At 34.4% G+C, this 27418-nt stretch overlaps 3 protein-coding genes across 4 annotated transcripts; 2 read left to right on the plus strand and 1 right to left on the minus strand.

Annotated features, from left to right (window-relative positions):
- Positions 1–1474: 1474 nt before the first annotated feature.
- On the minus strand, positions 1475–6417 carry LOC133694608 (polyadenylate-binding protein RBP45C). Its single transcript, XM_062116192.1, has 7 exons — positions 6011–6417; positions 5133–5604; positions 2917–2972; positions 2712–2842; positions 2530–2626; positions 2188–2439; positions 1475–1878 (listed from the first exon to the last, which is right to left on the minus strand). Exons 1-7 carry the CDS (start codon positions 6284–6286, stop codon positions 1876–1878), a joined length of 1287 nt encoding a protein of 428 aa, XP_061972176.1. The 5' UTR covers positions 6287–6417; the 3' UTR covers positions 1475–1875.
- Positions 6418–10874: 4457 nt separating this feature from the next.
- LOC133689649 (peroxiredoxin-2-like) lies at positions 10875–11927 on the plus strand. Its single transcript, XM_062109604.1, has 3 exons — positions 10875–11196; positions 11282–11361; positions 11473–11927. Exons 1-3 carry the CDS (start codon positions 11042–11044, stop codon positions 11724–11726), a joined length of 489 nt encoding a protein of 162 aa, XP_061965588.1. The 5' UTR covers positions 10875–11041; the 3' UTR covers positions 11727–11927.
- Positions 11928–13811: 1884 nt separating this feature from the next.
- LOC133668418 (uncharacterized) lies at positions 13812–26849 on the plus strand. Of its 2 annotated transcripts, XM_062088262.1 has the most exons (14): positions 13812–13961; positions 14062–15202; positions 15318–16050; positions 16769–17264; positions 18465–18616; positions 18691–22101; positions 22216–22428; positions 23654–23857; positions 24014–24217; positions 24318–24476; positions 25038–25388; positions 25743–26178; positions 26336–26420; positions 26558–26849. In XM_062088262.1, exons 1-14 carry the CDS (start codon positions 13928–13930, stop codon positions 26766–26768), a joined length of 7830 nt encoding a protein of 2609 aa, XP_061944246.1. In that variant the 5' UTR covers positions 13812–13927; the 3' UTR covers positions 26769–26849. The 2 variants fall into 2 exon arrangements, with proteins under 2 accessions (XP_061944246.1, XP_061944251.1); XM_062088267.1 differs by lacking the exon at positions 13812–13961 and having other exon boundaries at positions 15039–15202; positions 15341–16050.
- The last annotated feature ends 569 nt before the right edge of the window (positions 26850–27418 follow it).

Genomic DNA, 27418 nt, shown 5'->3' on the forward strand with positions numbered 1-27418 from the left:
CATAGAAAAAGAATGGAAAACTTAAAGAATTAAGACAAGGTAGCTTGATGATGGGCATTTGGGCACCAAAAGTGAGAGCAACACTCATCTGAAGCAAAACTCAAAAGCTACCTCTGATAGTATTGATATTGAATTCTTAAAGACTCTCATCACAATCCCTACCTAGTAATGAAAAAGCTCCTCCTACAGCAGCACTCGCAGTTCTCTCCTCAAGCTTTCTGGCCTCCTCGACGAGCACGATTAGTGAGAAACTAGTTTCGTGGCCCGCACGAGAACAAAGTCTTATCATTAGAAAAATATATTAAAAGGGTGTAAGTGTATTTCAAAAAAGTAAGAAAAATTCTGATTCAAGTAATACATCTAGCTGAGTCAAATAAAGCTTAACTTAAATAAGGTAACAAAAAAAAATAATAACATTATATGGATCGTTTATTAAAAGGAAAAAAAAAGGGAACTAAGAAAAAAAAGTGATCATCAAAAAAGAAAAACCACTTATTAAAAAAAAAAAACAATCAAGTGCAGTAGGAAGAAAATTAATAAAAAAAAAAAGAGGGGGGAAATGACCCAAGTTAGCTCGAATATACCTGCCAAATCCACAACATGTTTACGAGGTCATAATAAATTTTAAAGAAAATGAAAAAAAAGAGGATAAAATATAAAGTGTTAAAGGATAAAATTAAAAAATAAAATCAATGTAAACAAAAAAGAAAAAAAATTATTATCAATCAAGTTAGCCTTTAAACTTGTGATCTTAATCACGAGGTTGATGTAACCCAACAGGAAAAAATCACGACTCTCAATTTTTAATTTGGAAGATAAAATTAAAAACAAATTTAAATTGACAAAAGACCCAAAACAAATAAAAAAAATAACATCCTAAAAAATTAAGGACCAAATGCTAAATAAAAATAAAATTTTGGATAAAATAACATTGTTTAATTTAAGTATGCAAAAAATTACGAGTCCAATGAAAATTAAATTAATTCATTGTGCATTCAAAAACAAAAAGACAAATTAACCCCTAAAACTCAATTAGATTTATTTTGATTTGTAGTACATTCTAGTCATTAAATTGTACTAAAAATATAAAAAGATCACATTTATCTCGATCAATATAATAACCAATTAATCTTTACGAAATTACAGCATTACCACTAATATGTACTTTATTAGTTTTTTTTTTTGTGAAGAGCAAAATCATAAATACAGTCTCCCTGCATTATATCTAGATGTACAAAGAATTCACCACCCCCAATCAGTTTTTTTATTTTTTTTTATTCTGGGACAGGAGCAGAGTCCAGCTCAGCGAGGTGTGCGAGTCGTTTATATTTTTTTTTAATTTTATTACGGCGATTTTTTTGATCTGCAAGAGAAGAAAAGAAAGAAATTTGAAAAGAATTGTTTTGATTTTATGAGCTGCTGGTGTGGAATAAGAGTATGAGCTAATGAGGAAGCACATGAGGTGATGAGAGTATGAGACAAAGCTACAACTTGTAAAAATATAGCAAAGTTTGAGTTTGAGCACCACATCATCGAATAATACGAGACACAAACCTCAAAGAGCATAACATCCCATAAATAAATAAAAAAGTTAACCATAATTTAAGTAATTAAAGAGCCACGAGTGCGAAAAATCCATTAGGCAAATAGTGCAAACTTTGAGGCACCATTACATTACAAAACCATGATCATATCAGAATGCAGTGATGTCCCCTCCCCATATGGCGCCCAGAACACTGCTAACACTAGAACAAATGTCAAAATACCAAACTCCAAACACCAAGCACATCCATGCAACTAGTGAACTGCAACCTAGGATTGCTCTGTTACCGATTAACATCAGTCCTCACACATCGATACCGCAGTGTAAGCAGATCACTGCACATACCAGAACGTAAAGACATTATTACTAATAAAACAAAAGGATCAAATGACACCACTACTGAATAAAGATCAAAATCATTCAAGTCACCAGAATTAATACACCCAGCAATAGAAAATGCACTGAAGCATCTCTTGCATCGGATTATATTACCAGCAATCAGGAAACTAAAATGAAAACAGGATGCGATTTGAGTATTGTTATTCTAAAAGTTCAATTGCTTACTCTCTGCTAGTCAAGCCTTGGTTGAATAGAGCTCTTATTTATTCAGTGAACTAAAAATTTCTAAACTACGGTTACTCTACCTGCTGTTGCTGTTGGTAAGCTCCGGGTTGCTGTTGGTATGCTCCGGGTTGCTGTTGGTAAGCTCCCGGTTGCTGTTGGTAAGCTCCTGGTTGCTGGTAGTTTCCATATCCAGGATATCCTCCATAATACATGCTAGGGTCTTGGGGAGCGGCGGCGGCGGCGGCAGCAGCAGCAGCATATCCATATGCATCATATCCTTGTGGATATCCATAATATCCACCCCCGTTCCACTGGCTTTGGTCTGGCTGAGCCTGGTCGAAACCAATAGATGCACCTTTTAAATAAATATGGTACAATCGCAAGTGTGAAAATAGGGAAGATTTAAGGGGCATCAGCCAAACCTGTTTGTTAGAAGGACTACGGCCCCATGAGAGTCGAATATTTTGACCAGCTATCTGAGTTCCGTTCAGCATCGATAGTGCTTGCTCCGCACAAGTGCTAAATGCAACAAAACACAGACAACCAAATCAGGACAAGGCAATCATTACAATCCAAAATAACAGAAATCAGGGTATTCATATACCGATTAGCAAACTGAACGAATCCACAACGCTTGCCTGCAGGTATTTTCACATGCACTAGCTCACCATATTTACTAAACACTGCTCTCAAAGTGTCATCAGTCACACTTGGATCCAAAGCACCAACAAATATCTGCAGACAAGAGAAACAAGTCAAATCACTTCAGCAAGTAATAATCCATATCAACAATAAAGCAAACTACGCACTGTTGTGTTATTTGGATCACTCTCCCCCTGATTTCCTTGAGGACTCTGGTAAGCAGCTGCAAATGACAAATGCTTGTGAAATAACACATGAATAAACACAAACAAAAAGCAGCAGGCTCCAAACCCAGAGCTTCTCTGAAGGATAATTGGTGTTGTATGAAAATCCAAGGAAATGTAAGCATGGAGAATGCACGCAGGAAAACCCAAAGAATAAACCAAACAATATTATCACGCTGGAATGAGTTTAAACATTAAAAAAACACTTCTTCTGAGGAGCATTCAGGGAAAAAAAGATCAATTTATTTTTCTGTTCTTAAAATATCTAAGAGATGATTTTTCTTTAGGGTAAAAACCTACATGCAAGGTACAGTGATTTACAGAGGTTCGCATAGATAACAGAAAATCAATTACCCAATCAAATATAGCGAACAAAGAATAATTAACTTTTGCATTATATTAGTGGAGCTGACTCCATCAAAATCAGCTAACTGACCAGTGCCAGCTTAGCCAGCTTACTGCTAGTATTTTCAGGAAATTTGACAAGAAAGGAAATTCAGTTTATAACAATATCACTGCTTACATATGCCCACCATTTTGAGTGTGAAGTTAATAAATGTTGCCTAGAGTATGGGAGAAATAATGCAACTAATCTACTTGCCTTGCAACAGTTTTAAATCATTATACTGTTGTCAGTTGTCAAAACACTGAGCATCAGTGAAGTAATTTTCAGTTGTTTTTCAAGATGAACATTGCTAGCATAAAACCCCAGCACAGACAGCCAAAAAATCATGAGAAAGGTAATCAAGGTAGAAAGTATTTAAGGCCCAAATACTTCGCAATATCCAAACTTCAAAGCATGAACAATTGGAAAGTTCCAAACTAGATTCATATTTGCAGAGAGAATGGGAAACGTGATTCAGATTTTATGTTAGCACCTTTTGATGTTATTATCAACAATAAACCCATTGGTTTCTGGGGAAAAAATTGTTATTCTAGGTTCCATATTTCCTGATTTCCTTAGTGCAGAGACAAACAGGAGAACAGAAGCAAAAGTTCAGTTTACAGCCTATCTAAGTTTTAAGCAAGACAAGTCTAAGACAAATGATGGAAAAGAAGGAAGAATAAGAAAGTGACATACAAGACAGGATGAAGTCAAAAGATGATGATCACAGAAGAAAGAAGAGATCTCCTTTCAAAATCAAATAACCCGATGTCTTATTACACTAAATGCATATAGATCTCTACAAGAAGATACATGGACTTGATCCTCGAGTAGGTACTTAAGGAATGGAATGACAGAAGCATGTGATCAAGCACTTCCTCCAAAACATGGATGCTCTCAGTCGCACAAGAAATAAAAATAATAAGAGAGAAAGTATGTTATAAAAAAAAGAGCAGCTTGAAGGGCACTAAAACTCTGAGTTTGGCGGTCAGAATAATGACCCCCATGACAGAGAACATCTCTGAATCCATCATCATAGGTTGGTTTCATAAGGTTTCTAATGCTTGGAATCCACGTCAGAGTAAATAGTTTCGCTAAATACCAAACAAGAACTCAAAAACAGCTGCTGACCGTAAGTGAACAAAGCAAAGGGCTGAACCATGAAGAAATAAACCAACGATTCTTGTCTGATTAATATAAATAAAGGAACTCTTGAATGAAATTACACCATCTTTAGGAAAAAGAACATATTTAGCTTGACATAATAACTCCTTGAAAATAACAAACTGGAAAGTAATTCGTGAATGTAGCAAAACGCCACAAGAAATTAAGCTTATGACGTAAACAAAATAACTGACCTAAAATGAGGCCACGCATTTAAGTGGAATCATTTCAGCTGAAGTCAGTTCCAGGCTCCCCAAAATGAGAGCCTCTTGGTGTCCTGCTTTAAGACAACATGAGTTTTATATAAGTTTTTGCATGTTTTAACTAAATTAAATGTGCCCAAGTTTACAAAGGTAAGTGCTGGAAGGAAATGACTCTTTAAATTCCACCTATCTTCAAGTGCATAACTGGAAGCACAAAAAACTAAGAGCATGTTTAGGCAACATCACCTCAAAAAAGAAAAATACATACATGGTACACAAAACATTCAGCTTACCAATCTGATGTGCATTTTCAACATTAGAGATAAGAGTACAAATGTAAGCAGAACAAAATAAAATCAAACAGAAGTATCCATGCTACACAGCAACCAAAGTTGCAAAAAACATACCTTTCTGATATTGCTGGGTCAAAGGTTTCTTTGTGGCCGCTGGTCCAATCCGCATAGGCCTAGTAGAGCAGTATTGTCCGTTCATCTCAACCATGGCACGCATTTGTTCATTTTCATCAGCAAACCTAACAAATCCATATCCCTTTGAACGTCCAGTAACTCTATCAGTAACAACTTTTGCACCTTTCACAGATGAGTAAACATTTCTAAATGTTTCTTGTAGGAGGTAATCATTGACATCAGCAGCCAAATCTCCAATGAAAACTGTATAATCAGGCCCATCATCTTGGCGCCTCTCGCCGGCACCGAGGGTAGCCCAGTTCAGCCGGAAAGTCTGCTCACTGTTTGGCATTGGTGTCCCATTGTATGTTTGCAAAATCCTCTCTGCTGCAGCATGACTAACAAATTCAATAAAACCATAACCCTCTGGGTAACCTGTTTGCTTATTACGAATAACCTTAGCTTGGACAACCTGTTACAACAAAAGCATACCATTCATCAAAATTCTTTTTACTACGCAACATTAATATTTCCCATCAACAAAATATCCCGTTCATACAGATTAACACAGCCCATCAATTTTATTTTATTTTCATAAATTATTGTTTCCAAATAAAAAAATCATTAATCCACAAAACAAACCTAGTCTCTTCACCTTAGATCTGTTTTCAAATCACAATTAAATACACAATCAATAGAATAAATTGAACAAACAAAATTTATACTTCCTATTCTCCTAAAAGGTCCACCAAAAAATTTCCATCTCAGTCCACTTCTCAAGGAACAGGCACAATATTACGAATTACAGATTAAAACATAAGGCTTCTTATTTATACGAAAATAAAAACCAAAACAAAAAATTGGAATCAAAAGATTACCTCCCCAGTGGTAGAAAAGATGCTGAGAATATAATTCTCATCCATCCACTGCTGCAAATCCCCGATCCACAACGACTTGATCTCGTCTCCAACAGCAGCACTTCCGGCGGCTGAACCATACTGGGACGGAGGAGGAACAGGCGGCGGAGTCCATCCAGCAGGAGGAGGTACGGGTTGCGATTGTTGCTGTTGCTGCATCATCCATTGCTGTTGGTATTGTTGTTGTTGATCTGGTTGCGGGACACCCGCTCCGGCGATTCCTGGTTGTTGCATCATGTTTGGAGTTAGGGATTGTGTTATTCTGATGGAGGATAAGGTGGTAGTTGGGGAGAGATCTAAGGATTTATTTTTTCAAGAGAAGTAAACCCTAGATGGAGAGGATGGGATGATTTATTATGCTTCGCGTGTGTGGTGGGGGATGGGTTTGTGGGCTTTGGATTAGCCCGGCTCAAGTGATAATAGATATTTGAATTTTGAATGATTTTTTAAAACAAAAGTGGTTAAAATAAATTTGTTTTTTTATTATTTAAATTATGTTTAGATTGAAAATATATTAAAATAATAATTTTTTATTTTTAAAATGTATTTTTAACAATAATATTCAAAACAATTCAAAATAAAAAATAATAATTTTAAAATAAAAAAATAAAAAAAAAATATTGTCTTCCTTCACAATCAAAATTAGGGATTAATGTACTTGTTTTTTATAAACTACAATTTATTATGCTGTGTTTGTATTGATTAATGATAAAGTAAGGAAACCTGAGCGGGGTAGCTATAATTTTGAAACCCGGACCGACTCGGCGGGTCGACCCGGGACCCAGCCGACCCGAGCCTGGGACCAGTCCGGGTCTAAGTAAAAACTCGTCTACAAGTTGGCCCGGCAAAACCTAATCTACCCGGGTAAACCCGGCTAAGACCTAGTCTTTTTTTTAATATATATATATATATATATATATATATATATATATATATATATATATAAGTTTGCAGGTTATAAGTTTGCTGGTGTTTGCAGCTGCATTTAAGTTGTTTGGCTGGCGGGAACAAGTGTAGGTGAACGAAGAAGCTTACCATTCCACTGTCGATCAGTTATTCAGCTAGGCAAGGTATCAACGACACCACAAAGCAAGCCAACCTTGTACACAGAACGAACAAACGTAGGCTCAACGAGGGCCCTACTCTCTTCCAAAAAGAGAACAGCTCCATCCCGCCCTATACAGGATGTCGGACCGGAATCCGCCTCTTCCCTGTTGGTTAAGAGTACTCTTCTCTAGTAGGGGAACTGTTTGCAAAGGAAGAGTCAGCAAGAGCAGCCCATAGATGAAAGGGAGAGGCGTCCATGAAAAAGAAAAGCAGACGTTGTTGTGGTTGAGCACAAGAAACTAGTGGAGGGGGAGACAAAGACTGTGCAGTTTGAATTTTGTGGTCCATAAGCTTGTTTGTTTTCTTTCTTTTTCAGTGGTCCACTACTCCACTCCACCGTGACCAACTGGTTTGAATTTTGTGTGTGCATGTGGATAAAACGTCAAGTGTCTAACTTGGACTGGCTTTTACCTGATTTTTTTGTTAATCCGGGTCAACCCATCTAACACATGACCCGATCATTATACCGGGTCGACTACCAGTTTGGGTTTAAAAACTATAGGTGTAGCTCAACTGGTTAGACTCTAGGTTTGCTCTTTAGAGATTACTAGTTTGAGTTCCACAAATTTTAGGGTCACTAGAGGCTTACGTGGTCGTTAACTTCAGGGCTTGTAGGATTATTCGAAGTATACGTAAATTGGCCCGGACACCTATGTTAATAAATAAATAAAAAGATAAAGTAAATATATCATTTGAATTGGCAAAATGAGTGTTAGGAAAAATTGTAAAATCCAAATCATTATATTATTATATTATACTTATAAACTAAAAATTTGGGAAGAGAAACACTGCAATCCACTCTTTATCAATATCACTGTTTATTTTAAATGATTTCTTTTATTTTGATAGGTCAATTTTATTGCTTTGTAATTTTATCTTTCCAAGTTGTGCCAGCATGGTTCAATGTGTCCATTCTTCTTCTTCTTTTTTGCTTTGCATGATCTCAAATATACAAACTATAGAGAAATATTCAGGCAATCATAGACTGTAATTGAAAATTCTACAATAATAAAGACAAAATAGATTCCAAAGTTGAAAATGCACAAAAAAGTTCAATTTGAACCCCATAATTTCAGTTTATCCATTGTCTAGTCCCTATAGTTTCTGATTTTATATTTTAATCTCAAACTTTATTTTTTAATATTTTAATCCCTAGATGCTAGGAAATAAATGAGAACACAGTTAACAAATATTAAGGATAGAGAATGTGCCCACATGTATATAAAAAAAACATTTCCCCGTGTCAATGAGTTATTCTTGACAGCAACAACATTTTGATAAAGATGGTGTTGTATTTTAACCATTATAAAAAAAAATAGATGAGGTTTATGATTTATTTTTATTCATTTAATTTATTTTTAAAATGGTTAGATAATATTTTGAAATGGAATGTCATCCATTTAAAAAAAGTTCAGCATAATAATAAACTAGGTTTGTCGGGCAAGCTCCACGGCACCCAATTTTTTTTTATATATTTTCACTAATATTTTTTATTTAAATTGCAATTATTACCCTAACTGGTGTTTTAAAATTTATATAGTCTAACTTTTTAATAAAAAATAGTAATCAAACATTTTAATTAAAAAAAAAAGGTTTTAGAGGTCTACATGATAGTTTTTTTCCGCCCACCACACACACACGTGTGTGCACATCTTTTAACATGATCCTAGTTTTTTATATTTTATAATATAATTTATTTTAAATAAAATTATCCAGACAATATCTAAATAATTATGAGATTGTGGCATAACTTGCAGATAATAAAGCTACCCTTCTTTTAGCAACTACTTTTTTAATAAAAATATACAAACCTAATATGCTTATTTTTTTAAATCAACTTGTGAACATTTATTGCAAATAAATATCTATTTTTTTTTATTATAGATCATCTTATATGGTTTTCTTAGATTTTATATTTTTATATTGCCCTTTGAAATTATCGAAAAGAAATTCAAAATTTATAATAATTTTTATTTTAATAATAGTTCTTAAAAAATATGTTTTGTAAGGAAAATTAAAATATACTAAAAAAAAATGAAGTTTTGATTAGAAAGATATATTTTTTAATATTTTTATTTAAAATCAATAGAATGTTTTCTAATTTATATTTTAATTTTCTCTATTTTGTATTTAATAAACCATAATATTTGATGTGTATACACGTACATACATACATACATACGTGTGTGTTTTAAAAATTTATTAAGAATGAATTATTTTGATTAAAAAATATTTTTTTCTAAAATTTAAATCATATTTCTCATGAATATATTTTTTTATTTACACATGAAAAAATAAAAAATTAAAAAGTTACCATGTTATTGGGTCAAATATTTACATGCATATTTATACTTTGTTTCTTCGATATAAAAATTAACTTTTTACTTTAATATTTAGCTGACATTAACAAATTCTTTGCGAGTTGTCATTTCATGTAATTTACAATTCATTCTATAAAAAGCAAATATCATAATTTCAATTCTTAATTCAAATTTACTAAAATACATGTCTATAATACCAGACCATTACAGTAACCAAAAAAAAAAAACTAAAAGAGATGGTATTTTTATCATGCAACACCTTATAAATACTATTCATTATAATAATATTTTTCTTTATTTAATTATTAAATATTTGGTTTGTTAAAAATTAAGCTTTTTATAATTTGTTGTAGTTTATTTTTTCAGTCCCATAATTTATTTGACGGATTAATCTGATTAACTCAATTTTTTTTATTTTTTTGAAATTAACATTGTTTTTCCAACTTAACCATTCGATATTAGGTTAACTAGTAATCAGTTTTCATAATCTGTTTCGATTTACTTTCTATTAGATTATCTCAGTCTCATTACCTGAGATCACAAGTTTTGCGCTTTAATGTGGGTTGAACTCATGTCGTTTTATTGTGTCATTTTTTCATAATAATTTTTTTAAAAAATTTCATCTTTCGACAATATAAGTGGGATGATAATTGTTTTTCATTATTTATTTCAATTTACCTTATATAGGATTCCATGTCTCATAACTAAAATTGCAAGTTTAACAAATTAACTTAAGTTTTCTTGAGTAATTTTTTTTGTTTGCTTTATATGAGGTTATCATGATCTTAGAACTCAGGCTATGAGTTTGACAAGTTAGCTCGGGTTAATTATGATTGTTTTTTGTGTTATTTTTTATTTTTATTTTTTAAAATTTTTATCATTCCACGTTTGATTGATTAGAAATTATGTTTAATGATTTGTTTTTATTTACTTGTTATAGGGCTATTTTGGATTTTGGTATGATGACTCGTATCGTGAATTTAACACGTTAACTTTGATTAATTTAAGTTATTTTTAACTATTTTTTATTTAATATTGAATTGACTGAGAATTGAATTAGATAAGTTGTTTTAATTTGTTTTTTTATAAAATTATTATTAGCTGTGAATTTAATAATTAAATCTAAACTGACTCGAGTCATTCAATATTTTTTTATTTTAATATTTAATTTGAATCAATTTATATTATTTTTACTGATAATTCAAACAATCCTCAAATTTATAAAATTAAAATCTATATAATTTATTTATTTTTACTTAAAAAAACAAGAGCAAGAAGATATTTTCATATTAAAAAGATTTGATTTAACCCCAGTATAGTGCCGACCAATGATCTACTCGTAGGAAAGCGCAAGTACTCCAAGACAGTGAAGTGAACATGAAACTGATTCGACAGATGGCATGTCAAAACAATTATCATAGTTAAAAAAATCACAAGACCAGCTACCCCCTTCCTTCCTCCCACTCACTTCACACCGGATCCCAAAACTTTCTCAATTCCACTTAAATATAATATCCAATACACTCGGTAACAGCAACAAAATCAACACCACCGTTGATTCGATATGGCTCCGATTGCTGTCGGTGATGTCTTGCCTGATGGAAAGCTCGCTTATTTCGACGAACAAGATCAGCTCCAGGACGTGTCTGTACACTCTCTTGCTGCCGGTAAAAAGGTCATCCTCTTTGGTGTTCCCGGTGCCTTCACCCCCACTTGCAGGTTTATTATTTGTAATTCACTATTTAAGCATATATGATCTGGGGTTTTAGGTCTGGTTTTGATTTCGTTTTTTGGTGATGTGTAGCTTGAAGCATGTGCCAGGGTTTGTTGAGAAAGCAGAGGAGCTTAAATCCAAGGGGGTTGCTGAAATTTTGTGCATCAGCGGTATGTCTTCGTTTTCCTTGTTTATTTTTTAATCCATGTCTCCACCCCCACTCTCAACATTTAGTCTTATTGTTATTTATTATTATTATTTTTATTATTATTCATTTCCAGTGAACGACCCCTTTGTGATGAAAGCATGGGCAAAAACTTACCCTGAGAATAAGCATGTCAAGTTCCTAGCTGATGGATCTGCAACATACACCCATGCTCTTGGCCTTGAGCTTGACCTGCAAGAGAAGGGACTTGGCACCCGTTCTAGGAGGTTTGCTCTCTTGGTCGATGACCTCAAGGTGAAAGCTGCAAATATTGAAGGTGGTGGAGAATTCACTGTGTCCAGTGCTGATGATATCCTCAAGGATCTTTAAATTTCCACACCAGCACTATTCTAATGTTTTTGCATCACTGAGGTTTAGTTCCTCTTGCTTTCTGTGTTTCTACTGGTCATGCTTGATGTTTTCATGGAGAAAAGGAATGTAATGAATTTGGCATGGAGTTAAGGTTCTCGTCTGTAATGGTATCATGGCGTGAGATGGTTTTGCAAATAAAGTGATTATATGCTAATATAATGCTCCTGGTTAGAATGGTTAGTGTGAAGCTGCGTGGTGAGTACTGGATAGCCATTTGCAGGAGCTTTACCTGTATTCGAGGTTGAAGATAATGTGAAATCTTTAAATGGGAACTTGTTAGATTGCAAATCCAGACATGTTCTTTAAGATAACTAGTTTAGCACATTAAAGAACTAGAGCAACATAATTCTTTTTGCAGATCCTACAATTCTAGAGTTCATATATAAAATCACCAGGATCCTTGTGGTTTCATATATATATATATATATATATATATATCATTCACGTTTGGATTGGTATATTAAAAAAAATCTCACATTTTTTCTTCTTAGTTCAAAGCTGGGATAGTATAACTTGATTGAACTCACTTGTCATTCGAGTCAAATCTTCAAGGATAGATGAACTTGGATATACGGATTAAATTCCTTCGTGCAGGAGACACTTGTGCTATTAAAATCAAACCAAACTGAATTAAGAAAATAGAATGGTGTTCTATCATGCCCCCACATTGTTCATGCGTTCCCCGGATCATTGCACTGTTCAGGAGGAGTGTTTTTTATTTTACACTTTGCGCTGTGTAGTTTTTAATTTTTTTTTATGAGAATTTATTTTCTTTACATTTCAGTCCATTAAAATTAGGATATGAGAGAAAAAATTCATCGTCAATTATATTTTAAACATGAAAGTATTGATTTTAATGTTATCGAGTTTGTCTTAAAAATTAAATTACGTGGGGTTGAAAATTAGATCATGAAAGTTTATAAAATGTTTTTGAAGAAAACAAGTTGAGGATAGGGTTTGAAGAGTAAAGAAAAACTCAAACTTTAATTTCTTAATTATCTAAGGTGGCCAAAATATGCTGTAGAGATGTTGTGTCTTATGCCTAGATGATGTGTTATTAGGTTAATTTTTTTAGAAAAGCTAGATATATTTGACATGCTCTATAAAATCCAAATGTATTTGCGCTTGATTCTCTTACCTTTTTATTTATTTTTATTGAGTTATTTTATTTTTTAAATTTTAAAATAGTTTTTTTTTGTAAATAAAATAATTATAATGATACTTTAAAATGTTTTTGGTGACATTATGTTTTTCAAATAAAATTATAACTTTTTATGATAATACTAACAATTATTTTATAAATTTTTATATATGAATCTAATATGCAGTTGTTTTTTTTAATGCTCATGGTATTTTATTATATTAAAATATTTATTTTGTATTTTTTACTGTAAAGTTTTTATATATTGTTTTCAAATTAATTAATTCTTCATTTTCAGATACAACCACCAAGACATGTTTTTGTTTTTTTTGAAATTGGCTTTCCATGATAAGTTTCTATTAAAAATCATGCTATTAATAAAACATTATTAATTATGAATAAAAAAGGGAGTCTTAATTAAAAACATTTTTTTTCATTTGAATCTAAATCATTAAAATTCTTATAAGTATTTATTTTATTTTCTTTGAAATTAAATAAATACAGATTTTGAAAAAGAACACGCATGGCATGCCCAATAAGACTTTCAAATATTACTTTAATTAATTATTATAAATTGATTATATTTTTAAGACACAGGTGATAAATATAAGAGAGGAAAAAATACATTGGTTGAATAAATAAAGATAAAGATATAAAATAAATATTCTTTTAAAATAATCTAAATAAATTTATATAATCTCAAAATATGTATATAAAAAAACATATCTCCTTTATTTTCATTGAACATTTAAAAACATGGAGCATGGAATGGCCCAATTTAGTTGGGCTCCGTTGGATTCTGAATGCTTTATGGGCCGATCTAATTGGGTGGTCCGAGATAGGATGGCTTGTCCTTACTTTTTCTTTGTTTTGGGCTTCAAGCCCCTTTCTGTAACAAAGAAAGAAACCCTCTCCTTTCTTCCTTATCAGCAGCTCCACTGCTTAAACCCTAAAAGCAAAAACCCTAATCTTCCAAAACCTCAAAACAACCACGTACTCTTTCGCCTCACTCTCTTCAATGGACGACCCAAGCTCCGCCTCTGAAGACAACGGTATGCAGTAACTTAAACTTCACTCTTTTAGTCCAAACCTTTCTATTGATCGTTATGTTTCATGTATTTTTTTTAATATATTTTGTTACCATTTTCGCAGTTGTAATGGGAGATGAAAACGATAGCGAAGTCGAGGTAGAGGAAAGCGCAGTGCCAAAGTTTGAAATCAAAGCAAACTTCCAAGCGAAACTTAGTGAATTACTACACAGAATAAATTCAAATGAGATTAAGTTATGTAAAGACGGAACAAAAGAGTTCATCAAGTTACTAAAAAGTGAGTCTGGGGGAGAATTGCTTCGTGTTTATGTACAAATTTCATCGAGTTTTACGGAACTTTTAAGTGCTTGGAAGCTTAGGGCAGGGAAAAATGGAATTTCATATGTAATGTCATTGATTTCGGTGATTTTCAGTCATTCTGAGGGGAAATATAGCGCTAATGATAGAGAGAGGATATTTGTTAGTAGGGCTCTTGATAAGTTTGCTAGGTTGATTGTCCAAGAAAAAATGGATGGTCTTTATAAGGAGTTGAATAGTAAAGACGGGAAGCGTGAAAAGGCAGTGCTTTTGTTAATGGCGTCTATTGTTAGGAGAGGGTCGGGTTTGGCTTCGGAGGTCGCGAAGACTTTTGATTTTAAGCTTCAGGGGTTTTTGAAACTGGCGGAGTATAAGAAGAGGCAACAAAATGATAAGAGAAAGAAGAAGTCCACTAGAAAGGCATTTGTTGGGTTTGCGATGTCATTTTTGGAGGTGGGGAAGCCGGGGTTGTTGAGATGGGTGCTGCAGCAAAAGGAGATGTATTCAGGCGTTCTACGTGGACTTGGGAGTGATGACGATGAGACTTTAATTTATGTTTTGTCCACATTGAGGGATAGAGTGCTTATCGAGCAGTCATTGGTGCCTCCTGGTCTTAGGAGTGTTCTCTTTGGGAATGTTACTTTGGAACAGTTAGTCGGGATTTCTGGTAAGGAGAATGGTGGAGATGCTGCTGAGTTGGCACACAATGTGTTGGTTATGGTTTGTACTGATCCTAGCAATGGATTGATGCCGGATTTGAATAGACATCCAAGTCCATTAAAGGGTAATCCGAAGAGACTCTTGGGGCTCATGAAGAAGCTAAAGGCAGTTAATATTGACTATCACAGAGACTTGCTCTTAGCTATTGTTAAGGGAAGGCCGTCGTTTGGCTCAGCATACTTGGAGGAGTTCCCTTACAACCTTGAAGATTATGCATCGCCTTCTTGGTCAGATTTCTGCATAGTTTTGCACACACCATATCTTTATTCATTTGTTTTTTTATCATTTCTTTTCTTTTCCATTTGCTTCTACACATATACATTGCAACTGAAGCTGCAGCAGGTTTTCTACTGTTTCTCTGGCAGCAAACATAGTTTCGTCAGTGGGAGTCGGCCTTCATTTTGGTTTTCTTGATTCTCAATCCAATGATCCACCTTCCTTCGATAGCATGGATGTGAAGAGTATCATTAATTGCATATCTCCTCCTCCATTCAGCAGATCAGTGATCAATAAGGGGTTACTTCACTCAGATTTTCTAGTAAAGAATGGAACTTTAAGACTTCTTATGGAGGGACTAAAACTGTTGAATTCCTTCTTCAGATCTATAAACCTTTCCAGGAAACAAAAAAATTTGCATAGCTGGGCATCTCTCAAGCAGGAAATCCAGAATGAAATTCGAACTTTGCTTCCTGATCCCCAAGTTTTATTGACCTTGCTTTCTTCTTTTGGTAGCCATGCTAGAACTGATGAGAAATGTTTGAAAAGAAAAGCAGATGAAGAAAATTTTGCTGAACAAGGAGGCAAAAGAATAAAGAAACTGAAAACAGATGCTGTAGATGAGGAGATGGACATTATTGTAGCTGGAATAAGTTCAGTTCCCGATATCCCTTTGCCTGGGGAGGGTGAATCTGTTGCTGAGGCAGAGGCATCAGAGGAGCCAGACAGCGGAAAGGATTTTATAAATGTTATATTACAGCTGTGGGGTTCTGACCTGTGCTCTGAGCCTGTTATTACACTGAAGGATGCAGAGATATTCTTCCACTCTAAGCTGCTTGATGCTCTGAAAATTTATCTTGTAAGTTTCAATTCGTGCTGTAACTTGGACATTGTATGGAAACATGAATTTCTTTCTGTTTTCCGTGCATGTAATTTTCATATACAAAAAATGGATAGTTTTATTCTAGAATAATTTGTTTATAAGCTATTTGATTTGATATGCCTTTGTTGGTCTGGCCTTTCCAAGTTCAGGACACTTGTTCTTGGTGCATTTTTTTTTTACCATCCAGTGGCCAATCATTTTTTATGATGGTTCTTGGCCCGCCAAATGCTTGTTTGCTGTATGATGGGAAATTAGTGACTAAACTGTTCTTGATTTGTCCATTTGAGTAATTTATTTGGCAATCTCTCCTTTTCTGGATATCATGATTTTGTGCTTTCCATCTTTAATTTGCTAAAGAGTTGCAATGTGTTGTAATTTCGTTTCTCCAAGTATGGACTTGTATTATGTTTTCCTGTTACTTGGTCCATCTTTATATTTATGGCTTTTTGACTTTAAATCACTATTATACTCCATCATCTAGCTGATGACTCCTATCATGTCTGTCAATCTTATGGGGAAATGAATGTTGAATGATGGATTAACTTTATGATTTTGAAAGACTGTTCCAAGTGTTATTAGTTCTGAACATTTTATGTGCCAACAATTAATGCTGAGTGGAAGATGTAACTTTATAACCTTAAAGCCTGTTTCAAGTGATCATTCTTACCTTAGCTTTGAACTTCATCTTCTGCAGCTGACAATGCCCACTGCTTTGGAGGGATCATTTGAATTTTTTATGAATCTTCTCAGCAATCCTTTAGCATTACCCAATAATCTGCAGGGCTCTTTATTGTCTCTTCTAGTTGAGTACATTAAACGGTCTCCAACGAGTGGAATTGCTATTAGAACACCATCCTTGATGTACAAGCAACTGCAGACCTTTATTAACTTACTGATCTTTTCACCCATTGATGACATAAAGGTTCAAGCATATAACCTGGCACGGGCAGCTATGTCAAGTACTGGTGCATTTGACAGAAACTTACAGGAAATTGATGCATGGTTTTTCTTCTTACCTGGTTACACTGCAGTCAGATCATCTTTTGAGGTCCAAGGAATCGAAATGCTGCAGAGTTTATCATCAGCTGTCATTTCATTCTTATGTGATGCCATCTCTACCATTGGGAATAACTTATTCAAATACTGGGATGCTCTCAGGAATTATAATCACTCCTTGAAAGAGTTCAAAGGTAACTACTAATTCACACATTTCAATTGAATGGTATCTGCGAGTCTTGTTTTGTGGATTGAAATTATATAGTTATACCTGTGCATATGACAATTTGTTTTTATTGATATTTACATCAATAATATATAGAAAATATTGTTAAGCTTTTCTTCATAATTTGGTCATTTAGCTATTTTTGAAGCATTTGCTGTTTAAAGAAACTATTTGCAGGCCCTTTTAACTGCTTGTAGAATTTGTTAGTAGGAGGCGTATACATTGGTTATGCTGGATGTCTGCTAAAAGGAAAAAAAAGGTTACATTTATTTTAATGTTCTAGCTTTGTTAGGATTCGGTTAGCTGTTTGCATAATACACTTGCTATATAATGTGATAATGGACTTGTCATTTCATCCTTCGGTACTTCTGTCAGCTTAACATGCATTGACACTGATGTTAATCCAATTAAGACGTGGACCATATTTGGTTGGTAATCTCCCTTTTTTTGTTGTTTGATCTTTTAATTTTAACATGATCCTTTCTTGTATAGAATGGCTGGCCCCTTGCATCCATGTCTTATCATGGCCTATGGTCCTGCTTTCTTGCATTTAGTTTTGGTCAAACTGGACATGTCGATGCATGTGCATATCAACATGGATCTCTCGGCTGTGCAAGAATAGTATATTTGGGCCACAGGAAATTACTTCAATTGCAGGCTTTCCAAGGATTTTTGCTTGATTGTGCTGTTTGAGTGATCAGAATAACTTTTGTGTTCATTCTTTGAGAACAAAATTATATCATATTTTATTGGATTGATACACCCGAATGATTCTCTGACACTGTAGTGAAATTTCAAATAAAATTTGTTGAGGCCAGGATAATATTCTCCTCTTTTTAGCTCTGTCTCTCTCTCTCTGTGATAATTCAGGTAGCTAATTTCAATCACGAGCACCTCTCTAACACCTCCCCGCTAACTACATATTTTTGTTTGGTAGCTTTATTTCTTATACTTTTTTTTTGGTTGAATAGATACCTAACATCCCCTGAACCTTAGGAACATCACTTCAGCTTTGTATTGATAGTTTGACAGTCCTATAAATTGGCTTTTGTCTTTCTATTTAATAGATTGCATAAAAGGGATGTCTAATTCTTTCTGCTCACCCAAAAGACCGATGGCAGATGATGGCATGTATTTTGGTTACAGTTTTATTGTTTTTTTACTGCAGATGCATCCCTGGATTTTAGCCCTTTCATCATATGTATCTTGCAGAAGTGTGTAAGGTTACTTGGTTCTGAATCAGGAACCTTTTCATTGCCTGAGAAATCAATAATATCAGTATATGTGTGCAGCACGTTGAAGTATCTTTTGCAAACTCAGGTAAGCATTTTGTACTTTGGCTTACAATTAGAGGTGTTTGTGTTTCATGTAATCAGAAAGATGAAAATTTACAGGTAGATGCGGGCTTATTATCTGCTTTGATTAGGTCAGTTTTGTCCGAGGGGCTTACGGATCACTGTCCTTCAATTGATGATTCTGAGACTTTGTTCTGTGAGTGGAGACCATTGAGGAACTTGTTGCTCTTTGCGGAGAGTGTATTGAATAAACAAGCTTGCTGCCAATTTTTCAATGACCAAGAAGCTATGCCCACTGTTGGTTCTTTTACAAACACACTTGATGAAGTAAGGAATATTGTAGAGAGTGGGCATGGTGGTGAAATAGCTGGAATATCAAAAGCTCTTTCTTCTTCAATTATATGTACAACATCCAATGAGCTATTAAAGAACTTTCCGTCAGTTTTGATAACTTTTCAATGCCTTCGAGTTCCCGAATCATTTTTATCATCAATAATCTTTCTTGAGCACAGTTTTCTTGCTGGTGTTCTGAAGCTGTGGCCTGAAATGTTCTTTTCTGGTTTAGAAATGGTAATCTCTATGATTAATTCTCAAGGCACAATTGGTGATGCCTCTGCTAAAGAAACAGCACAGCATGTGGATTTTGATGTCAGTGAATCTGCAGCAGCTGTTTCATTCAGCCTCTTTCTTAGGCAGGTGCCTTTTCATCTGCTATTTCCCGCAATCATGAGCATCAATGCTCCTTCTTTAGTGGAATCCTTAAATATAAAAGACTTGCTTTTGGCAAGACTATCTGAGTCATCAACTGATTCTGTTATTTCTCCTTTGCGCCTTATTCTATTTTGGTTTCATCAAATATGGTCATCTTATAGAATTAAACCATTGACTGAGCTTGAACGACTTGCTGAAATTTGCTATGTTCTTGTTAAGCACATCCTTGCTCAACCACTGGCTTCAAAGCTCAATTCTCCCATGAATGCAGGGGTTCCTTTATCAGCAGATAATATTGGAGAAGTGGCTGAAACCATTTTCTGTCATCCTGCAGTGGTAGCATCTTTGGTTCATCCTTTGCATTGTCATGGTGATTTCACCGAGGGAAAGTTAGGGGAAAGTTTGGAGGAAATCCTTTGTTTCTCTGGACAGACGGTTCACAAAATAGATCATCATGTCTTGGATATGTTGACAGCAACTTTTGATGATTTGTTTCTTCTGTCTTGTGGGCAACATCGTTCTACACTTGAATTTGATGATTGTGCTAGTAAACTAATTGTGAAGGCTTTCAACACCCTGTTACAGAGGCTATATCTGGAAGTTAGGGACAAGTTTGATCAGTGCACTAGTACAGAAGATCCACTGCCCCTTCTCCCATTATTTTATGCTTTCCATGCTTTGAATCGGTTTATATCCCCATTTGAGCTTCTCAAATTGGTCCATTGGATGTTTGGTAGGGTTGATGCGAGTGGTTCAAATGTTCAGAAACATTTTGGGTTATCAGCTCTTTCTGTGGGTCTTTGCATCGCTGCTGATGCCTTTGACATTTTGTCTGCTTATTTGCAGCAGCCAATGACAAGGAATGTGCCATTTTATATGCTTTGGAAATCAGAAGAGAAATTTTTTGATGTTAACCTGATTGAGGAGATCTATGTTCAAGTATGCAAGTTTGCCACTGATTTTAACCAGGATTTTGCGCATGTTTGTTTGCTGAAAGCTGTGAATGCTGTCTACAGCCAAAAATACATGCAACATGGCATCCTTCATCCATTAAGCTTGGTATTGCCTAGGATTATAAGGAGCACTCCTCTAGAAATACTTTCTCAATGCATTTACCGAACAAACATGACAAAAGCTAAATTATTGTCTCTTCTTGTTGAGATGAGCCCCTTGCATTTGTCAGTCTTCGGACACTTATTTTTTGGGATTTTGGATGAAGATTTTAATCTGAAGATAAAGACAGTGGAAAAGACTCGTGATTCAGCTCTTTCAAATACAGATTTTGTGATGCTTCTACCCGCTGCTTTGTCATACTTGAATTCAATTCTCATGAAATTTGAAAAGCAGCAATACAAGCAGTTTACAAATATACCTTCGTTCTACTCAAAATTGCTATTAAAGGGTTTCCTTCATTGGAAGAGTTTTGTATCTGGATATGTATTTCAGGAAAGTTATAATGATTTCTTGCCATCATCCATTGAAGAACTTCTCAATCTCGTGGATAGTAGTCTTCTTGGAAAGGCAATCTGTATGTTACGACAGTACTTCTCCATAAGTGTAGATATGAAATTGAAGGAGCGATTGAAACTTTTTAATTCCATTCTATCCTGTTCCGATACACATGTTGAACTGCTAGATTGTGAAGTTGGTGAAATGGAATTTTGTTCTCATAACCAGTCATTAAACCTTGTTAATAGAGTTGTTGCAAAAATATCATTTTGTCGAATGTTGTTATTTCCAAAGGATAATCAGATTGTGTCTCTGCCAAAAGAAGCAGTTGAGAACTTGCAGGAGGTTTCTTTAGACAAGGTGTCTAACAAGGAGGGCCAATCAAGGATGAGGTTGTTAAAGATTTTGGTAGATACTTGGCAATTCATGGTTAAGAAATTCCCTTCAGTTTCAAATGGTTCAACGAAAGAAAAGATCTCCAATTGTTTGCAGTTATACAGATGCCTGGAGCTGTTCATTTTCAGAACCATTTTTGAATTAGCCATGGAGATGCGTGAGGATCTTATCCTTTTGGAGTCTGTTCCCTTCCTTGAACAGTTGACAAGGTCTTCTCTTCTCTATCGTTTTGAGGATCCAACAACAATGAAAATTCTTCGTGGTATTTTAGTTTTGCTGTCAGAAGGAAAATTTTCATGTGCTCTATATCTTCAACTGCTTGTTTCTCACTCTCAATTTTCTTCTACTATTCAATCTATCACTGAATCATTTGGATGTCAGACTGGCGCTTTTGTCAAGCCCATGTCTAGCATTCTGAGATCACCTGTTATCCTTCGTACAAAAAGCAGTGATGATTTGCAAACAACTGAGCTGCACATGAAGCAGCTGGAAATTGTTAAGTTACTCAGAACACTCCTTCAACTAAAGCCTCGCCAGAGCAGTTTTGATTCTGGAAACGATATTGGCATAAATCTTAAAGAATTGCATTTGTTGCTTCTATCTTCTTATGGTGCAACCCTAAGTGAAACTGACTTGGAGATATACAATTTGATGCTTGAGATTGAGTCAATTGATAATTCTGTCGTTGATGTTGTTGCTGATATGGATTATCTGTGGGGAACTGCTGTTTTAAAGATAAGCAAAGAACGGGTGCTAGATCAGGAAACATATGATGTCGTGACTAATACAGAAGCAGTTAAAGAACATCGAAGAAGTCAATTTAGGGAAAATCTTCCTGTTGATCCCAAGATGTGTGTGACAACGGCGCTACATTTTCCCTACGACAGAACTGTAACTGATGGATCTTTATCCTTGGATAGGCTTCAACTAGATAATCTAAAGGATATATATGAGGTATGATCAATGTTACTTTAGCAGATTAATCTGAATTTGTGCTTTTGAAGAATTTGCCTTTTTGTTCTGGCCATGACAACTAAGAATTATTTGATTCTATTGTATTGTGTGCAGAGACATGTTCCTGGTGTTGAAAACATACAGCTATATGATCCTGTTTTCATATTGCGCTTTTCAATTCATGCTCTGTCAATGGGTTACATTGAAGCCGTGGAGTTTGCTGGTTTGGGGTTGCTTGCTGTTGCATTTGTTAGCATGTCTTCACCTGATGTTGGGATGAGAAAACTGGGTTATGAATTAATTGGGAAATATAAGAATGTGCTAGAGGTAATACTCTCTTCCATGCTGTTACTGGCTCATGCTGAGCTTGCATATGATCATGCATGCAAGCGAGAGACAGTTAATGTCTATGGGTCCCCATGCATGTGCATGCATATTATCCCTGTGGTTTGATTCAATAATTGAATTTTCATTTGTTATTTTTCCTTAAAAGAAATTCCTATGGCATGCTACTCAGAATGGTGGATTGCTCATTTAATCTACAGTATTTTTCTGTGAGACATGCAATGCATTTTATTCTTTGTGGTTTACAACATAGTATTTAATGTATTACAGATGGGTGATGTATATTTTCAAACGATAACATTCATGTTTATGCAAAAAGTCACTTAAGTTTAGAAACTTTTTTGAGTGAGCAAAATAACAAATATGGTTAATAAGTACTGACATATTTGGAAAGGGAAAAGGACTAATATTAAAGGAAATGGTTAGACCTGTTTTCTCTTATAAACCCTTAAAGGGGTTGTTGTGATAATTCCAGGTTTTTGCACATGGGTAAAAAGAGGTTCATGTGGGCGTTAAATGCATCTTAGAAAGTCGACGTGTTTCATTGGTAAGATGCATCTTAAAAGGGTTGTGATAATTCCAGAAGTTTTTGAACATGGGTAAAGAGGTTCATGTGGGCGTTAAATGCATCTTAGAAAGTTGACGTGTCTCATTGGTAAACAGTAATTCAAGAAGTATCATGTCTCAACTTTAACCAATCAAATATACCTGTCTCACTTGTTTATCTAAATTATTCACGGGTCATTGGATAAAATATACCCTAGAGAGGTTTAAATAGAAAGAAGAAAAACAAATCAAATGGGAATACATTTGCAGTAGGAAAAGAAGCACTCCAAAATTTTTCTATGGTAATTTGTAACTATTCAAATGCTCTCTCTTATGCTATACTCTAATGACCAGATATTGTAATAATTCAATATAAGGCTATTTTGTAAATACAGCAATTAGGATATTTTTTTGTCTTCACAAAAATTTTAAAAACAGTGGAACTTTTATATATAGTAATTGTAAATTCATTGTGATGCAAGAACATAAAAAAGGTAGAGTTGGTAGAGTTGCTGGACCCTTTATGTAATGGAATATAGAATATGGGATAGAGTTATGTGACACATTCTTCTTGTTTACATGAGTGCATGATTTTTTTCTTCCCGCATCCAAGTTCCCTTCCATTTTTTATTTGAAGTTCAATTTTTTTTTTTTTGCACAGAACTGTCAAAAGACAAAAGATGTAATGCGACTCCGACTCCTGTTGACATACTTGCAAAATGGAATATCTGAACCATGGCAGAGAATTCCTTCTGTTCTAGCACTTTTTGCTGCAGAGTCATCTTTGATATTGTTGGATCCTTCACATGATCATTACACAACCTTAAGCAAGCATTTGATGCATTCCTCCAAGGTGAACATGAAGGTATTGTCTTATGAGCAAAGCAATCTGACTTACTATGAATGTATCTCTTCCATTGTTTTGCAGCAGCTTGTTTTATACTCATCTTTTTGTTCGTTGTATAATCTTTTGCTCTTACAATGACTAACTCCATCCTTCTCACTTTGTTTAATATTGCAGAGCATACCATTATTTCATGTCTTTTTCCTGAGTAATGCAGTCAATTTCAGAATGGAGAGGCTCTGGATGCTTCGCCTAGCATGTGGAGGGCTGAATTTAGATGACGATACTCAAATATTTATTAGGAATTCCACTATTGAGACCCTATTGAGTTTTTATTCTTCTCCTCTTTCAGATAATGAGTCAAAAGAAATAATTCTTGAGGTAAAGTTTGGATTTTTTGGTCTAGCATGCTTTGCAGTTGACGCATTTCTTTTAAGTTTTCTTCTTGCAGATGACAGTTTTTTTCTTATTTGTTTTGCAGATAGTGAAGAAGGCGGCTAAATTGCCCAGGATGGTTCGTTACCTAGTGGAACACTGTGGTCTGTTTCCGTGGTTATCATCTGTTCTCTCAGTCTACAAAGGGATGCTGCATGAAAATGAAAGAATTTTTTTCTCACAGCTGTTGGTTGTGGTCATAGAGGTAGTTGCTAGTTTTTATTTGCTGTCTTTTTGAAACATTTGTCCTGTGATATTTCTATTCTATAGTTCACTTGATAGTATTTTCTTCATTCATACCGGTAAAATAAATTTGTCATTATTGTTTCAGTCCTTAACTGGGATCTTGTCATTGCTCCAATTTTGTCATGACTGTTCTCTGAAATATTTGCAATGTTAAAAGTGCTTAATAGGAGACTATTATGGACACAACCTACTTCAATAATGCTGGCAAGAATAAAATTGGATATGCTTACGAGTGACCTGTACATATTTGAAGGTTATATAGGCTCAAGAATAAAATTGGATATGCTTACGAGTGACCTGTACATATTTGAAGGTTATATAGGCTCAAGAATAAAATTGGATATGCTTATGAGTGACCTGTACATATTTTAAAGTTATATAGGATTGTATGCACTCTAGGTTTTTTTTGGTCAAATTATGCTGGTTTTTGTTTGAATGTCTTTTCTTTTTATCTAGGTTCTTTTGACAAAATTATTGTGTTGATGCTTTGTTTTAGTGACATTTTTTTTTTTGGATTTAGGTCGTCAATGATGTTGTTTCATCCAGAAACATTGTTGAGTGGTTGCAAAACTATGCTCTTGAGCAGCTAATGGAACTTGCAACTTATCTTTACAAGCTCCTAGTTGCTGGCTCAAAGTTGATAAAGGAGAATGTCACATTGGTTAATTCGGTTCTGCATATAATGCTGACAACATTGAAAATATCCCAAAAAAGGAAAATATACCAGCCACATTTTACCCTAACATTCGAGGGCTTATTCCAAATTTATCAGGCTTTGGATGTATTCAATACTTCAAGACCTAGTGCAAGTTCAGAGCTTGGGCTTAAAACAATACTTATGGGTTTTCCTCGGGTTGACATATTGCACATGGTCTCTCTCTCTCTCTGTGTGTGTGTGTGTGTGTAGCTCTCTCCCCCCCCTCTCTTACCTTCTCTCTTGCATTAATGCATGCTCAACGTTCTAAGTTACAATAATGAAAACAGGGATACAAAAGGGGAACTAGAAAAGAAAGGAGGTTTTACTGTCAGACACGCTAACAGAAAAGGAAAATGGAGGGGGGGCAAAAAATGAAGTGATATGAAATGAAATTCGATAAATAATGAGTATATCTGGTTGCATGAATTGTTTAGTGAATAACTTATTTTTTCACACTTTTATTCAGTGTTGCCAATACTGCCACAACTGACATTGGTCTTTTAAATCTTTGTTTGATATCATTTACAGAATCAAGAGAAGCTTTCAAGTTTCCTTCTGTGGGCAGTCTCTACTGCCATGAAGTCTGATTCCAGCCAAATCATCAATGTTAAAGATACTCGTGCGAATCTCACAATCAACTCAGAGGAAACACCATCTGAGGAGTCTTTGGTATCAAAACTTTTGCGTTGGCTTGTTGCTTCTGTAATTCTGGGAAAGCTTTCAAGGAAACTTGATGTAAATGCTGAACTTTCTGAAAAATCAAGTTTTAAAACATTGCAAAACTTATTAGAAAATGTTGAAAAAGGGTGTGGAGAAAGCAACAGATTGGGATTTGATTGTGAAGAGGTATTAGCTTTGTCAATATTTTACCTCCAGCAGCTTCTTGGCATGAATTTCACAGTGCTTCCTTCAGTTGTGTCTTCACTATCTCTTCTACTTCTTTGCAAGAAATCGAAGTTTTCAGGTATGGTACTTCAGTTGTTTTTTGCTGGCATCTTGGTTTTATGCTTTTGCTTTCTTTCCCAAAGTAAATGTCTGCAAGAATTGTGTTTTTGTTTTGGGTTATCCTTGGGCAATGATAGTTTCATTAATTTTGATGATGTGTGTTGAACCTGGAGCAGATTTCGCACTTGGTTACAGGACTTCTACACTGTCACTATGGTCGAAAATTCGTTGTCCAGCTGAAGCTAATCCTGCTTGGAGATGGTAATATATTCCGTGTCAAAGTGTTTCTACTTTTATCTTATGATGTGTGACTGAAAGGAATTTGATCATTGCTGCAAAATAAATATTTTCCAGGCTATCAATTTAAACTAAATTGCTCTGCAACATTCTTTGTGCAGGTCATTCTACCAACCGTGGAAGGATCCTTCATGTGAACTGAGTGAATCACAGAGAATGTATGAACAGCACGCCTGCCAATCTCTTCTAGTGATCATCACAAATGTTCTTGGAAAGAAATCATTAGATGATACACGGGTTTTATCACTTGAAGATGTAGAAAATTCTGGTCTTTTCAAATGGGAAAGGACTATAGCAGAAATTGAATTATAACTTGTGCAAATGTACTTTCATTTTAAATGTAAATTCAGATCAGTTTTGTCTATAAATCTCGTGACCAACATTATATTTTTATGTTTGGATTGCTTATACACCTGAAGAAACATGAAAATTATCTTAAATAAATAGGATTGGAAGATATCCTAAACTCAGCCATCTTTGCACTCTGTTCCAAGTCTTCGGTTTTCGAGGCTTCCTTATATATAAATCCCGAGGATAGGGCATGCTTTTCTTGTACGCGAATCTTGAACTACATATCTTACATCAGTACGTATTGTTGAGAGTAGGTTGTATTTCTTACGTAGAGTCTATTAAAATATTCTAATTTTTATTTTTTAAAATTTATTTTGATATTTGCATAAATATCAAAATAATAATAATTTAAAACAAAAAAAATAAAAAATTTCAGAAACGCTGTACACATATCTTTTAAATCTCCACTTCTCGAATAATTTGAATATGAAGGGGATTTTTGGGAACATAATTTGGTGCAGGTTTGGGACTATGAGCGGTTTAGGAGTATAGTTGTAATTATTTTTTAAAATATTTTTTATATTAAAATATATCAAAATAATTTTTTTAAAATTATTTTTGAGATTTGCGCATCAAATTGATTCAAAACATATATAAAAAATTAATTTTTA

This window comes from Populus nigra, chromosome 1 (assembly GCF_951802175.1).
Source record: "Populus nigra chromosome 1, ddPopNigr1.1, whole genome shotgun sequence".
Taxonomy (NCBI): Eukaryota; Viridiplantae; Streptophyta; class Magnoliopsida; order Malpighiales; family Salicaceae; genus Populus; species Populus nigra.